The 17,686-nt window shown below is 42.4% G+C and overlaps 1 protein-coding gene across 2 annotated transcripts in view; it reads right to left on the minus strand.

Moving 5' to 3' along the window:
• actl6a (actin-like 6A) overlaps positions 1-16,330 on the minus strand; it is a 37,759-nt gene extending 21,429 nt beyond the window's left edge. The window contains exons 1-5 of one of the 2 annotated variants that reach the window (XM_041211187.1): positions 16,117-16,330; positions 13,325-13,401; positions 11,310-11,484; positions 6,614-6,714; positions 5,833-5,930 (exon numbers count right to left, since the gene is read on the minus strand). In XM_041211187.1, coding sequence (XP_041067121.1) covers positions 5,833-5,930; positions 6,614-6,714; positions 11,310-11,484; positions 13,325-13,401; positions 16,117-16,141 — 476 coding nt within the window. In that variant the 5' untranslated portion in view covers positions 16,142-16,330. The remainder of the gene's footprint in view (positions 1-5,832; positions 5,931-6,613; positions 6,715-11,309; positions 11,485-13,324; positions 13,402-16,116) is intronic. The other variant, XM_041211195.1, reaches the window with a different exon arrangement.
• Positions 16,331-17,686: the final 1,356 nt, after the last annotated feature.

The following is a 17,686-nucleotide window of genomic DNA, read 5'->3' on the forward strand; positions in this document are numbered from 1 at the left end:
TGAACTTATGCCCCTTTGTGACTGACCCTTCAACTAAGGGGAACAGCTGCTCCCTATTCACCCTGTCCATGCTCTTCATAATCTTGTACAACTCGATCAGGTCATCCCTCAGTCTTCTCTGCTCCAACGAAAACAACCCAAGTATATCCAACCTCTCTACATAACTGACATGTTCCATCCCAGGCAACATCCTGCTGAATCTCCTCTGCATCCCCTTCAGCGCAATCACATCCTTCCTATAATGTGGCAACTAGAACTGCACACAGTACTCCAGCTGTGGCCTCACCAAGGTTCTATACAATTCCAACATGATCTCCCTACTTTTGTAATCTATGCCTCGATTGATAAAAGCAAGTGTCCCATATGCCTTTTTCACTAACATGCCCCTCCAACTTCGGAGATCTATGGACACACATGCCAAGGTCCGTTTGTTCCTCAAAACTTCCTAGTGCGATGCCGTTCATTGGATATTTCCTTGTCAAATTACTCCTTCCAAAGTGCATCACCTCACACTTTTCAGGGTTAAACTTCATCTGCCACTTACCTGCCCATTTGACCATCCCGTCTATATCTTCCTGCAGCCTAAGACACTCAACCATACTGTTAACCATCCAGCCAATCTTTGTGTCATCCGCAAACTTACTAATCCTATCCCCCACAGTCATCTATGTCATTTATACAATGACAAATAACAGGGGACCCAGCACAGATCCCTGTGGTACGCCACTGGACATTGGCTTCGTCACTAAAGCATCCTTCTGTCATCACCGTCTGTCTCTTACAACTAAGCCAATTTTGAATCCATCTTATCAAATTACCCTTTATAAGTCTCCCATGTGGGACCTTGTCAAAGGCTTTGCTGAAATCCATATAAACTACATCAACTGCACTACCTTCATCTACACACTGGTTCACCTCCTCAAAAAATTCAATCAAATTTGTTAGGCATGACCTCCCTCTGACAAAGCCATACTGACTATCCCTGATCAAACCTTGCCTCTCCAAGTGGAGATAGATATTCTCCTTCAGGAATTTCTCCAATAGTTTCCCTACCACTGACGTGAGACTCACTGGCCTGTAGATCCCTGGCTTATCTCTACAACCCTTCTTAAATAGCAGAACCACATTAGCTGTTTTCCAGTCCTCTGGCACCTCCCCCGTGGCCAGAGAGGAATTAAAAATTTGGGTCAGAGCCCCTGCAATCTCCTCCCTTGTCTCCCTCAGCATGTTGTGAAGTTTCTTGCTGGGGATGATGGCAAGCTCCTTGCAGACCCTTTTGTTGATACGGCCCATCTTGGATTCCAGCCAAGAAGAGAGCAGAGATTTGTCCGCTTTTAAGCATGCCAATACCTCCAATACCTTGTCACTCCCTATATCAATTTGCTTAAGAACCTCGCAGTCTCTCTCCCCGAGTTCAATACCTTCATCCTCATTCTCTTGGGTGAAGATGGACATGAAGTATTCATTTAACACTCTAGCGATGTCCTCTGGCTCCATCCATAGATTGCCCCCTTGGTCCCTTACGGGCCCTACTCTTTCCCTGGTTATCCTCTTCCCATTGATATACTTATAGAATATCTTGGGATTTTCCCTACTTTTACCAGCCAGAGCTTTCTCATATCCCCTCTTTGCTCTCCTAATTGCTTTCTTAAGCTCCACCCTGCACTGTCTGTACTCCACTAATGCCTCTGCTGATTTGCTTCCCTTGTACCTAAAAGCCTCTCATTTCCTTCTCATCGTAACCTGAATATCTCTGGTCATCCATGGTTCTCTGGGCTTGTTACTCCTTCCTATCACCCTAGAGGGAACGTGTTGAGCCCGTACACTCCCCATTTCCTTTTTGAACACCCCCCACAGTTCCTCTGTAGATTTCCCCACAAGTAACTGTTCCCAGTCTACCATGGCCAGATCCTACCTTATTTTACCAAAATCCATTCTCCCCGAATCCAAAACATTTTTTTGCAACTTGTCGATTTCTTTGTCCAGAACAAACTTAAACTGTACCATGTCGTGGTCGCTAACACTAATCACGTCAGCCACCTGTCCGGCTTCATTCCCCAGAATTAGGTCCATCACTGCACCATCCCTTGTTGGACCCTCTACATATTGACCTAAAAAGTTCTCCTCTACACATTTCAAGAAATCCACTCCATCCAAGCTTTTAACACTATGTCTATCCCAATTAATGTTGGGAAAGTTGAAATCACCTAATATAATTACCCTATTGTTATTGTTTTTACACACCTCCACAAATTGTGCTCCTCAATTTCCTGCTGACTATATGTGGGTCTATAATAAACAGCTAATAAAGTGGTTGCCCCTTTTTTATTCCTAAGCTTCACCCACAAAGCTTCATTTGACGCCCCCTCCAAGATATCATCTCTCCTTACTGCAGTAATGGATTCCTTAACTAATAATGCAACGCCTCCTCCTCTTTTACCCCCTCCCGTCTCGTCTGAAGATTCTATATCCTGGAATGTTGAGCTGCCAATCCTGCCCTTCCCTCAACCACATCTCAGTGATGGCTACTATATCACAATTCCACATGTCAATCCTCACCCTCAACTCATCCGTTTTACCTGTAATACTCCTGGCATTAAAGTAGAGGCCATCCAGCCTTGCCTTACTCCCTTGAAGCTTATTGCAGCTGTACTCCCTCTGAAATGGCCTAGCAAGCCACTCAGTTGAATCAAACCACTACAGGCTACCCGGCATCAACTGAGGCAATGGAAACGACAATTGCAAACTCAGCCCTGTTGACTCAGCGAAGTCCTCCTTACTAACATCTGGGGGCTAGTGCCAAAACAGAGAGCTATCTCACAGACTAGTCAAGCAACAGCCTGACATAGTCATCCTCATGGAATTATATCAGTGTCCCAGACACCACCATCACCATCCCTGGGTATGTTGTGTCCCACCGGCAGAGGTGGCTGCACAGTTGTATGCAGTCGAGTTGCTCTGGGAGTCCTTGACGTCGACTCCAAGCCCCACGAAGTCTCATGGCATCAGGTCAAACGTGGGCAAGGGTGCAGAATGAACTCTCGGTGCAGGACTTAAAAGTCCATCACCAACAGTGGCTCAGTAGCACCACTACTGACCAAGCTGGTCGGGTCCTAAATGACATAGCTGCTAAACTGGGTCTGCTGGAGGTGGTGAGGAAAACAAGAAGAGGGAAAAACATACTTGACCTCATCCTCACCTGCCTGCCACAGATGCATCTGTCCATGACAGTTTAAATAGGATGACCCAGTGGTCATCCTACTAATACTGTCATGGACAGATGCATCTGCACAGTCTTTGTGGAGACGAAGTCCCATCTCCACAATGAGGATACCTTCCATCGTGTTGTGTGGCACTACAACCGTGCTAAATGGGATAGATTCGAACAGATCTAGCAACTCAAGACTGAGCATCCATGAAGCGCTGTAGGCCATTAGCAGCAGAATTGTACTCTAACACAATCTGTAACCTCATGACCCAGCATATCCCACTCTACCGTTACCACCAAGCCAGGGGATCAACTCTGGTTCAATAAAGAGTGCAGGGGGGCATGTCAAGAGCAGTACCAGGCACACTTAAAAATTAGGTGTCAGCCTGTTGAAGCTATTACACAGGACTACTTGTGTGCCAAACAGCATAAGCAGCAAGTGATGGACAGAGCTAAGCGACACCATAATCAACGGATCAGATCCAAGCTCTGCAGTCCTGCCACATCCAGTCGTGAATGGCAGTGGACAATTAAACAACTCACTGGAGGAGGAGACTCCACAAATATCCCTATTCTCGATGATGGAGGAGCCCAGAACATCAGTGCAAAAGATAAGGCTGAAGCATTTGCTACAATCATCAGCTAGAAGCGCCGAGCAGATGATTAACCTCGGCCTTATCTGGAGGTCTCCAGCATCAGAAACCCCAGTCTTTAGCCAATTCAATTCAATATGAAGAAACAGCTGAAGGCACTGGGTCATGCAATGGCCATGGACCCCGACAATATTCCGGCAATAGTACTGAAGACATGTGCTTCAGACCCTGCCATGCCCCTAGCCAACATGTTCCAGTACCGCTACAACAATGGCATCTACCCAACTATGAGGAAAATTGCCCACGCATGTCCTGTACATAAAAAGCGGGACAAATCCAACCCTCTAAGTACTGCCCCATCAGTCTACTCTCCATCATCAGTAACATAATGGAAGGGGTCATCAATGGTGTTATCAAGCAACACTTGCTTAGCAGTAACCTGCTCACTAACACCCAGTTTGGGTTCCGCCAAGGTCACTCAGCTCCTGACCTCATTACAGCCTTGGTTCAAACATGGACAAAAGAGCAGAGGTGAGAGTGACTGCCCTTGACATCAAGGCAGCATTTGACTGAGTGTGACATCAAGGAGCCCGAGCAAAACTGAAATCAATGGAAATCAGGGGGAAAACTCTTCACTGGCATACCTAGCACAAAAGATGGTTGTTGTTGTTGGAGATCAGTCATCTCAGCTCCAGGACAACACTGCAGGAGTTCCTCAGGGTGGTGTCCTCAACCCAACCATCTTCAGCTACTTCATCAACAACCTTCCTTGCATGGTAAGGTCAGAAGTGGGGATGTTCACTGATGATTGCACAATGCTCAGCACCATTCGCGACTCTCAGATACAGGAGCAGTCCACGTCCAAATGCAGCAAGGCCTGGACAACATCAAGGCTTGGGCTGACAAGTGGCAAGTAATATTCACACCACACAAGTGTCAGGCAATGACCATCCCCAACAAGGGACTATCTAACCATCACTCCTTGACGTTCAATGGCATTACCATCATTGACTCCCCCACTATCAACATCTTGGGGTTACCATTGACCAGAAACTGAACTGGACTAGCCATATAAATACTCTGGGTACAAGAGCAGGTCAGAGGCTAGGAATCCTATGTAACTCACCTCCTGACTCCCCAAAGCCATCTACAAGGCACAAGTCAGGAGTGTGATGGAATACTCCCCACTTGCCTGGACACCATCCAGGATAAAGCAGTCCGCTTGATTGGCGCCACTTCCACAAACAAACATTCACTCCCTCCACAGTAGCAGCAGTGTGTACTATTTACAAGATGCACTGCAGGAATTCAACTAGGGTTCTGACACAGCACTTTCCAAACCCACGACCACTACCATCTAGAATGACAAGGGCAGCAGATACATGGGAACACCACCACCTAGAAGTTCCCCTCCAAATCACACACTATCCTGACTTGGAAATATATCACTGTTCCTTTGCTGTTGCTGGGTCAAAATCCAGGAACTCCCTAACAGCACTGCGGGTGCACCTACACCACATGGACTGCAGCAGTTCAAGGCAGCAGCTCACAACCACCTTCTCAAAGGCAACTAGGGATGGGCAATAAATGCTGGCCCAGCCAGTGAAGCCCACATCCCATAGATGAAAATTTAAAAAAAATAACACCGCTTTGAGGGATGCTACAGTCCCAAACGAAATAAAATCTAACTTTATACTGGTATGCAGATGTGAAGGCACACTGAAGAAGAAAATGCTAAAGTGACCATCACAAACTCTCTCAATAATCAACTCCAGGATTTCTGTTGCAAAGACAAGTTTTCAATGATCCATTAAAGGAAAAACAAAATTGGGATGTACTCAAGTGTCATGTCTGACACAGCTTTGTTATTTAAAAACACCATTAAAAATGCATTATATTTACTTCATATAACTAACTAACTTTTAATCATAGTTTCCAAGCGGGGGTGGGGGGGGGGGGGCGGTGTGGAGAAACCAATCAATTGAAGTACCACATATATGGTTAAAAAATTGATTCAATAAAAAAGGATACGCTGTGAGCACAGCTGTTTTACAGAGGAAAAAGGCTGGGATATTATAATGTTCAAACATCAACTCAGTAAGCCTCTCCCTCTTCGCCCGCGTATTCCACTGCAAAAACAAGAAGAAAGTGTTAAATACAATGTTGGTTAAAAGACAAACACCACAAACATAATTCCTGCACGAGTAACATAAATAAGAAATACAAAAGATTTTACAAAATAAAGCATTTGACCAAAATAATGTCAATTTTGCAGGTTTGCACAGTGAAAATACAGTATATCAAAATCTGAAACTGGGTAGATTAAGTTAATTTTTGAGATAAAAGGTCATTAGTTCCCCATTGGCATCCACCTAGTAGATAAATTCAATAAATGGTGAGGTGCTAAGAAACATCAGGCTTAAACTTGGAGGCAGCTGGTATTTTTAAGAAAGTGGCAGTAATTATTCCTCTGGTCAGTTATCAAGTCTTCCAATCTCTCAGAATAGTACGCAACCAAGAGCTCAACCTCAGCCAATTTGCTCAGATGCACATAAAAAACAAAGTGAGTAATCAATCAAACGTTTTCTCTCAAAAGTGTAAACTTTGCCTTAGTCTTGTATACTTGCATGCTGTGTGTAACATCAAACACAACCTCCATCCTACCACAGCATATTACTACACCAAATACAAGATCATACTGCCTTCAAAGTAACATTTTTAACCAGAATGGTTTGTAAACTGTTTGAGATTATGCGTTGCAATTTGAAACACAGAAATCCAACAGTACTTTATACAGAAATCAAATACTCACTGGAGCCTCCGACATCAAAACAGGATGCAGACCAGCTTCAGACTTTATGTGATTCTTATATGTGTGATCCAGAATTGCTTGAAAACTGTCCCAGTCTTCAACTGCAAATGAAATTCTGAAACTCAGATGAGCATATTTTTCAGTGGAATTATCACTTTTCTAATAATTTATCTCAATCCTGTAGCTGTGACCCAAAATTGTTATTTATGAGATTGATAGTCTGAACTGTTTTGTAAATCTATACATATTTTAAAAATTAAATATTGCTATTTACAAATGGCACAAAAAGCTTGGAAATTAAAGCTGGATAAATTCTGATGCATAGAATGCCAAGTAATAAAACTACTTCCTCACTATAATTGAACCCATATCCAAAATGTTGTGACGAACATGGATCACCCAAATAAAGACCAAACTCTCCTGCATGTGCAAAAGGGAATTCGTAGTAATCCTTTCCATCATCATGATACATACACTGGTCTGGTGATGTATATTGGGAAGGTATATACTATTTCATATAAATCCACTTCACCGTCATCAGTGCCATATATCCATAGGGTATGTCAAGATTTGTACCCAAAGATTTAGTTTTAATATCTACATTAGGGTGCAATATGTACGTCAGGTTTTAAAGTAATTTTAAAAGTTTTATCCAAAGTGCTGCTCTGATCTTTTATTTTAATTGTGGAGGAATGGTAGATTAACATACTGGAGTCTTACTTGTATGTTAACAATATTGCATGGGGTGAGGCAAGAGAGCAAAAAGAGATTTGCATTTTGTGTCTTTCATTACCTCAGGATGTCTCAAGTGCTTTACAGCTGATGAACTAAGCTTCCAAAAACAGCAATATGATAATGTTCAGATAACCTATTTTGTGACATTGATTGAGGGATAAATATTGGCCAGGACACCATGCATGACTCTCCTGCTCTTCCAAATAGTGCCATTGAATCTTTTATGTACACCTGAGGGGGACAGGGAAGGCCTCAGCTTAATGCCTCATTTGAAAGATGGCATCTTTAACAGCGCTCCCTCAGTACTGCACAGGAGTGTCAGCCTAGATTTTGAATGCAAGCCGCTGGAAAGGGACTTGAAACCACAACCTTGTGATTCAAACAAGAATTTTACCAACTGAACCACACTGAGAAGCTGAGGAAGAGGAATAAAGGGGAGAAGCAAAATATAAGAGTGGAAAGGGGAAAACCCTCTGGTTAACAATAGTTACGTTTAAAACACAATCTAGAAAAGAACGAGGCAGGTCAGGCAGTATATGTGCAAGCAGATTTAACATTTTAGATTGATGATCTTTCAGAATTGGGCAAGTTAGAGAAGTAAAATCAGTTTTAAGCAAGTGAAAGAGAAAATGGGAGAAAACAAAAGGGAAGGTCTGTGATAGGGTGGAAAGCAGGAGAGTTTAAAATGACAAAATGTGCAAGACCAAAGGGAATGTTAATGGAACAGGTAAAGAAACAAAGTATATGTCTAGAGAACATGAATAGCAGAATGATGAACAGCAGCCACCCAGGAGCAGGAGAGGAGAAAAGCCAAAGGCAGCAAGCAAACAAAAAGGCAGAAATTGCCATGCAAAATTGTTGAACTCAAATTTTGAGTTCATGTTGAGCTGATGCTCATTGAAATCACTGTCAGGTTGATGCAATGGATATTACGTGTAAGGAACCATGCACTGTGGTCAAGCCTATAGCAGCAGAGCTGTGGTAGGGTTACAACTAAATACCAATATGGTTTGGAAGTTAGTTAGCACATATTGGTCACAGCAGACTTACTGTTGGCGACAGGGCTTAGCAACAGGATTGTGTAAGAAGTATCAATCCAGAAGGTGCATGGGAAGTTGGAGAATATTGGACAAAGCAAGGGTGAACATATAATGAGTGGGTGGAAATTATCAGCATAAACGTACAACAAGCAGTATGAGTATTTTGCTATAGGAACATACTTCCCATGAAAGCTTTTGCTGAAACATTTGCTCATTGGAAAACCAAATGTTAAACTCATGCTTGATCAGATAAATTCCATAACAAAATCCTGATGCTGAGTAAATTTCTGCAGAATGTCACTTTCCATACTTATTGTTTATTTGACGTACTACACAAATTTTCTTTTATTCTTTCTTGGGATGTGGGCATCGCTGGCAAGGTCACATTTGTTGCCCTTAAACCAAATGACTTGCTGGACCATCTCAGACAGCAATTAAGAGTCAACCACGTTGCTGGAGTCATATGTAGGCCAGACCAGGGAAGGAGGGTAGATTCCTTTCCTTAAAGGACACTAGTGAACCAGATGGGTTTTTTAAACAATCAATATTAGTTTCATTATCACCATTACTGAGAGTAGCTTTATATTCCAGATTTACTATTAAATTTTAATTCCACCAGTTGCCGTGTTAGGGATTTGAAGCTGTGTCCACAGAGCATTAGCCTGGGCCTCTGGATTACAAGTCCACCGACATTACATTTGGGGAGATGATGGCATAGTGGCACAGCATTAATATATTTCACTCTGCAAAACAGGTTAATGAGTTTTATTGGGTTTTACTGAACACACAGCATCTGCCTCTGCTCTCATTACTCATCGCACTGGGAAACTTAATTAAAGCCAATGTACAATGTTGAACAAATATTTCACATCTGTCTTCACCCAAGAGAATGAGAATGAAGGTATCGAACTTGAGGAGAGAGACTGCAAGGTTCTTGAGCAAATTGATATAGAGAGTGACAAGGTATTGGAGGTGTTGGTAGGCTTAAAAGTGGACAAATCTCCAGGTCCAGACTGCTGAGGGAGGCAAGGGAGGGGATCGCAGGGGCTCTGACCCAAATTTTTAATTCCTTTCTGGCCACGGGGGAGGTGCCAGAGGACTGGAGAACAGTTAGTTAATGTGGTTCCGCTATTTAAGAAGGGTTGTAGAGATAAGCCAGGGAACTACAGGCCAGTGAGTCTCACGTCAGTGGTAGGGAAACTATTGGAGAAAATTCTGAAGGAAAATATCTATCTCCACTTGGAAAGGCAAGGTTTGATCAGGGATAGTCAGTATGGCTTTGTCAGAGGGAGGTCATGCCTAACAAATTTGATTGAATTTTTTGAGGAGGTGACACGGTGTGTAGATGAAGGTAGTGCAGTTGATGTAGTTTATATGGATTTCAGCAAAGCCTTTGACAACGTCCCACATGGGAGACTTATAAAGGGCAATTTGATAAGATGGATTCAAAATTGGCTTAGTTGAAGGAGACAGAGGGTGATGACAGAAGGATGTTTTAGTGACTGGAAGCCAGTGTCCAGTGGCATACCACAGGGTCTGTGCTGGGTCCCCTGTTATTCGTCATTTATATAAACAACATAGATGACTATGTGGGGATAGGATTAGTAAGTTTGCGGATGACACAAAGATTGGCCAAGTGGTTAACAGTGACGTAGAGTGTCTTGGGCTACAGGAAGATATAGACGGGATGGTCAAATGGGCAGATAAGTGGCAGATGGAATTTAACCCTGAAAAGTGAGGTGATACACTTTGGAAGGAGTCATTTGACAAGGAAGTATTCAATGAACACTAGGAAGTTCTGAGTGACAAAGGGACCTTTGCATGTGTGTCTCTGAAGGTGGAGGGTGGTGGTGAAAAAGGCATATGGGACACTTGCCTTTATCAATCAATCAATAGATTACAAAAGCAGAGCGATCATGTTGGAGGTGTATAGAACCGTGGTGAGGCCACAGCTGGAGTACTGTGCAGTTCTGGTCGCCACATTATAGGAGGAAGTAATTGCACTGGAGGGGATGCAGAGGAGGTTCACAAGGATGTTGCCTGGAATGAAACATTTAAGTTAAGAGAGGTTGGATAGACTTGGGTTGTTTTCATTGGAGCAGAGAAGACTGAGGGGCAACTTGATCGAGGTGTACAAGATTATAAGGGGCATGGAAGGGAGCAGCTGGTCCCCTTAGTTGAAGGGTCAGTCACAAGGGGACATAAGTTTAAGGTGAGTGGCAGGAGATTTAGTGGGGGCATGAGGGGGGGGGCGGAATATGAGGAAAAAAACTTTTTTTACCCAGAGGGTGGTGACGGTCTGGAATGCACTGCCTGGGAGGGTGGAGGAGGCGGGTTGCCTCACATCCTTTAAAAAAGTACCTGGATGAGCACTTGGTTGGCATGTCATAACATTCAAGGCTGTGGGCCAAGTGCTGGTAAATGGGATTAGGTAGGTAGGTCAGATGCTTCTCATGTGTTGGTGCAGACTCGATGGGCCGAAGTGCCTCTTCTGCACTGAGAGATTCTGTGACTAGGATACAGCAATAGTTGCTTCTACATCTTTCACTACAGAATTAGATTAGTTTAAATTTGGAATTTGAAAATGAATTGAAAAACCTCCAACCACAAGAATTTTAACTCAATTCTTTACTTGATATATTATTAAAATTATTGAAGATGAAGTGATGGATAGGGACAAATTAGAATGGAGTCCGTGGGGGGGGGGGGCTGCTGGGCTTAGTTTGATTCCCACCTCTCCTAAGCTAGATCCAGCAGCTTACAAGCACTCACCATCATGGCTCAAACATGAAAAGTGGGTAATGTTTCACGTAGAACAGAAACACTAGCGATTGTGAGAATGTGATCTAAAACAGGTGTCTCAAGAATAGAAGAGTAAACTGGCAGAGAGAAAACAAACAGTATTTAAATTGCTGACGTACTCATTCCATTTTTCAAAGGAGATATAACTTCCATATTTTCTCTGGGAACTCGCAAAGAATTTGTATCAATGAAATAAGTCGTGCCACTTGACTTTCCTTTGTCTCCTTCTATTTCCATAGGTGTGCTCCCATCATCCCTCTCCAACAGCATACCAATCGCTGTTGGAAAGTCTGCCTTTAAAAGATAGATTATATTTTAGCTCACAATACATTTCCAACTATAGAGTATTTTACTTAATATTTGAAATAAAAATGTATCCAATGTATTATTTCAAACATCTGTTCACTAGAAAAGAACTTCAGATTAAAATGTTCATTTTAAAAACCATTTAACAAAATGAGAACTTGTTGGAATATTGCACAGCACCTTAATAAAGATACATGCAATCAGTCTGCATCACTATTTGCAATAAAGAAAATTAAGGAAACATGTTAAGTAGCTTTTGCAAATCAGAAGCTAGTTTTCTTAATGGTTCAGCAAGTTTATCCAGTGAATAGCAGAATAACAGACCCAGAAAATATTTTATTCAATCCCCAATCCTCAGCCATTAGATTTGGGCTTGACGCCTCTACTAATGGGGGGGGGGGGGCACGCAAGGAAAGAAAAAAAAAAATCAACCTTCATTCCTGCACCCGTACACTAGCCTGTGATTCCCTGCTGATTAATTTGCTGGAGATAAATGTTGGCAGAAGTAGAGTGAGGGAGCCGTTATGCTGTCCCAAAGGCCATGGTGTTGTAATGGCTTGAGGATCCAAGGCAGGAGAATTGGGAATGTCAAGAGAGCTTTTTCCACAACAGGTAACAAGAATAGTGGGGTTGGGGGAGGTTAGGGACATGTGAATGTGAGCAGCAAGGGACCCAGGCCATGGCCAGAGATTTCATTCAAGTTCTTAGTCATTAACAAGGCAGAGAAGCTACAGAGATGCCCCAGGATCAGGATGAAGTATTTATATAAAGAACGAAGTTGAAAGAGACATGAGGGCAGTGAAGTCACAGGTGAAACAGGGTTTAGGGGAATGAAGAAAGAATGAGCCATTGCCAGGTGCGGAGGATGTAAAGGCAGGAGGGCTTGGGATAGGCTGTTAAACAGGGGTAACTTATTAGACCGAGGGGCTGCTGACAATTAGACAAGTATTTGAGCACATTAGGATCAACTGAAATAGAAAAGCTCAGGTGATGTACCAAGAAGTGTAAGTTTGTAAATGTAGCCCTAAAACCACAGACTATCCTACAAGACCTATGACACAATGTAAAAATACAATGTTGAGTGCATGATCCAAATAAATTGTTAACCACAAGCTTTCCCAATGTAATTCAATTAAAGTAGACAGGAAGCATAGAACCGTAGAAAAGTTACAGCACAGAAGGAGGCCATTCGGCCCGTCTTGTCCATGCCAGCCCAAGGACACCCTGGTGCCCTTTCTAATCCCACCTTCCTGCACCTGGCCCATAGCCCTGCAGTTTACAGCATTTAAGGTGCAGATCTAGGTACTTTTAAAGAGTTTAGAGTTTCTGCCTCTACCACCAACTTGGGCAGCGAATTCCAGATACCCACTAGCCTCTGTGTAAAAAAGTTCTTCTTCATGCCCCCCCCATACCTTCTGCCACTATCTTGAATCTATGTCCCCTGGTTCTAGAATGCTCCACCAAGGGAAACAATTTTATCCTGTCCACTCTATCTATTCCCCTCATAATTCTGTACACCACAATCAAGTCACCTCTTTGTTCTGAGGAAAATTATTCCAACCTATCCAATCTCTCCTCGTAGCTACACTTTTCTAACCCTGGCAACATTCTTGTAAACCTCCTCTGCACTCTCCCCAGAGCTATTACGTCCTTCCTTAATGTGGTGACCAGAACTGCACACAATACTCCAGTTGTGGTCTCACCAGTGTTTTATACAGCATTATCAAACTCTAGCATTTCATACATCAGCTATTCTTCCCTTAAACAATTTATTTAACATCCATGAAATCTCAATTGTTCACATGGGGGTGATACAACATCAAGTTACCTTTGGACAATCTTCTCCAGCATAGCCAGCTCTCACTGTGTACGACCCAATGTCAAACACAAGGGCACCGACCTCGTCTGCAAAAAGTTGAAGTGGTATATGAGACAAACATTTCCTTGGAAACAATGAAACCAATAGTATTCATACACAGACAGGGAAGAAACACATTTTGTTGTTGCACTAAAAGAATACTTTCTATATAGGTGCAATTTAGTATCAATACAGTATTTTTAAATTTTGGTTAAAACATGAGGTTTCATCTACCTGCAATTCAAACTTTACATTCATCAGTTAGTAAGAATACGAAGAAAAAGTATAGCTCAAGTAATGACAGTTAATATATCCATTGAGACTGAAAATTTTTTTAAAAATTTGAATTTCCAGTGACCAACTTAAAGGAATTGCATGACAAGACTAAGTTTTATGGCTTTTACCATAAATGCACAATTGATTAAACAATATTTCAGTAGGAAACTTTTACTCCAAACTACAGAAAAATTACCTTGTTAATGCTTCAATGAGACAAAAAAATCTTCCTCCATGGTTATATTTTATGCTGTCCATTAAGTGGAGACTATATTCTCCCAGGGGCTTGTGTATCTTCTTTGCTTTTTCCATTCGGATAACTTCTAACCCCCAAACCGGCTTTTAGGGCGAGGATTACTCTAGAGATTCCTCTCAGCAGCCAACGTTAGGCAAATCTTACAGTCCTGCTTAAATCCTCAAGAACTCAGTCTCTTCAATCCAAGCTCAAGCTCCCACCCACATTCTTGTATGGTTAACTCTTTCGGATTCTGGCAGACTGCCACTGTCTGTGAGGTCCAGTAATATTTTAAGAAAACATCCTGAAAACCAATCCTTCAATGGCTTCCTATGGACTCTGTCTCAAAGCCTATTGCCATGGCAACATGAGTCACACGGCCTTGTATTCAAGTAGGAATGCTAATTAGCTATCCTTTAAACTCCCAACTTAATTCCATTTTGAAACTTCATAGACAGTTTAAAATATAACTGTTTACAAAACCTGACAATCCTAACACCTTCCTGGGACTAACAGTCTCTCCACACTGTTAGCACAGATGCTTTGGTCATCATGTACAGGCATGAACAGCTTGTACTTTCTTTCCAATAAAACAACCTGGACCACCCCCCCCTTAAATTTTTGGGGTACCAAAGTCACCCAAGATAGCTGTCAGCAGAATTCAGAACAGGTCAAATGAACCCCTTCATTCCTCCATTTTACCCTAAATTAAAGACAGTCCCAGAACATAACAATCCAATAAGGCCTCGCCTTTGTAACAAATCACTTACATTAGAAGATAGAATATGGTTACTATAACATGCCAAAAGCTGGTATAATAATGTTCAGTAGTATGGAATAGGAAATGTAAGTTTAATCTCCAGATCCCTCAGTTCTTGCTTTGAACCACATACATGTGGTTCTGGCATCTCCCATCTGGGGTGGGGTAGGGAGAATAGAGGAGAAGCAGAGATGTTGAGTTCAACTAGGCTTAACTTGAAAACTTATCAATTTTTTTTAAAAAGCCTGGAGAATAAATGCAATTCTATATACTTGAACATGTCTGCAATGCTTTTCATTTCTCTTCCATCTGGGAGGAATCTATTGTTACTCTGCATGCTAATCCACAGTATTGTGGCATAGAATTGAAGAACATGGATTAACACCTATGATTCTCTGAAGGATGGACTTCAACAAAGCAGCAGAGTTTTCCAGACACAGAAATAAGGGAAAATAACAAGTCCTGGGATGATCTTGCATGTTTTCCATGTGACTGAAAAGCAACATTAGAAAAGGGCAGAATGGAAGGTCACTTGCTCATTCTTGTGGCAAGAAACAATGTAGCTGAAAGTTATAAAATGTATGAATAATTTTACATTAACATAACTGTTCAATGGAAAGGAAGAAACCCATGATTGCTCGATACAGCCTGTTATCACAGTCAGTCATTTTAATAAACCAAAAGGAAAGAATCCACAGTTGTGAGCTGCCAGAAAGTCCCAGGTTCAACAGCAGGTCTGTGCTAAATCAGCTCTTCTCAGCCAGTGTAAACTATTATGATACTAACATAACCTCAGCCAGCACCTGTTGGGCTTATGAACTTTATCCTATCAAATGACTACAATTGTAAAATAAGTGTGTGCATCTGTAGGTGTTGAGAAAGGACTAGTTCAAGCAACCACAGTGATGTACCCATTTTGCAGTCTGCAAGATCCACTTATCCAGGATCCCAACAACAGCAATCACTTGAATCAGGAACTATAGAATAGAGAAGTTTTGACGTTTTCGAAAACCTACACTGAGAAACCAACCTTACTGGACCTTAAATTTGTCAAGGCAATTCCAACTTTAAAATCTTTCATTTCTTATGTATATGAAATCCTCAACCCTTATTAGAAAATAAAAAAAAGTGACGAAACTAATCAGCTGGTCAAGCAACATCAGTGGAAAGAAAAAAAAGAGTTTCAGGTTTGTGACTTTTCATCAGAACTTCTGAGTCAGTTACATGCTCTGGGTCTGTTTACATAATGTAAATCATCCATTTCTTTCTTTCACTGAAAAGTTTATTCGACAAAACAATATAAGTGGGAGATGAACCAAGTGTTGGTCTCGGTGTCTCTAATGGAGACACTACATGACATGAAGTGCCTATATCTCTGAGCTGAGCTCTACAATCTCACGCTGCCTCCACTACCCTTCCCGCTCTAACATGCTCCAGGCCGGGCCTACAGCCGCAAGTACTGCCCCAGCCTCCCGCCGCTGGCTTGCTCACCTCCTCCGTACACACCGCCGCTCATCCCCACTCCGCTCGAGAAAGATCGCTCCCGATGATCTTGAAAGGCCGCTGATCCTTGGCTGCAACTAACACCGGCTCCAGACCTAAAAACCGCTCCTGACCAACAAAGAGCAGCTAATGGCCGACTCCGGCCAATCCAGAGCGGTGGTGGGCGGGGACACCCTTGACCTACAGACCTGCTAACCAATAGGATTGGATCCTCCTCCTATCTCTCGCAATCACTCAAACTTCAGCAACCAATCAGCTGGAGGCTGTTTGAGAGCACTGGTAAGAAAATTTAGTGGTTCTCAGATAGAACGTTTCAAAATGTGGCAAGGGAGGGAGTAATAAGATAAAAGAAAGCGGCTGCTCTGAATATTAATGTTTCATGCGACCAAGTCTGAGCACAATTGAGCCTTAACTGATGGGAAGGAACGTGGTTGTTGCAGGACATTCACTGCAGGGCAAGGAAAATACTGCAAGTAACTTAAAAAAAGAGTCCTTAACGTAACCCAACTTTGTCTTGGTAATGGGAGTAGGCCATTCAGCCCCTTGAGCCTGCTCCAGCATCCAATTAGATCAAAGCTAATCTGTAATTAGCTTCATCTGCCCACCTTGGCTCTATTTTCCTTGAAGCCTTTACCTAACAAAACATTTAACAATTCCAGTCTTGTAAGCTCCAATTGTCCAAACATCCACAGTGTTTGGGTGAGAGAAATCCAAATATCTGCCATCCTTCATGTGAAAAAAATGCTTCCCATAATATGTCCTGTAAATGCCTAGCCCAAATTTGAAGATATTTTTCCTTTCCCACCAGGGAAAATAATTGTTTCTATCTACCTTATTGGAATGACTAGACTGAGCAGACAAGCTTTGACACAAAACAACTAAACTTTATTCCAAGAGAACTTTTCAGGTGCTACATGCTCAGTCAAGACTCTTGCCAGGAAGTCCCAGCCCCCAGATTGCCCACACTTAGGGCTCACTGGTCAGAACCTTAACAGAACATCATGTGACCCCTGAGAGCCAGCAGGAGGGGCTATACCCTCTGTTACGACATTTCCTCTCCCTCTTGTTTTTTTACAATTTCTATTAACAGGGAAACATTTGTACATCCAACAACATGTACACATATATAGTTTCTGAGGTGCTCTCCTTATACAGCTAAAGCAGCATAGCTCTATTACTTGAAGCTCCTCAACAGGATCGACAGGATCTGGGTTTGCGGCATGAGACACATCATCAGAACGTGGCAGTTCAGTGCTTGGCAACTCTACAGAGACATTGAGCATGTCTTTTCTAGGTCAGTCAGTCACCTCAAGAATTGCCGGCTCAACATTAATCACAGGTTGGAATGTCTCTCTGGCACAAATATGATCTACATACTTATGGACGATTCTATCTCTCACTTGTACTTGGAAAGATAATGGACCAGTCTCTGAGACAATGGTTCCAGGAGCCCAACTGGGTTCGCTGCTGAAATTTCACACGAGTACAATGTCATCTATGATGAATGTGCAAGCTTTGCTCTGTATGTCGTGGTTCAATTTTTGATTATTCTAATTCC

Source organism: Carcharodon carcharias, chromosome 2 (genome assembly GCF_017639515.1).
Source record: "Carcharodon carcharias isolate sCarCar2 chromosome 2, sCarCar2.pri, whole genome shotgun sequence".
NCBI lineage: Eukaryota > Metazoa > Chordata > Chondrichthyes > Lamniformes > Lamnidae > Carcharodon > Carcharodon carcharias.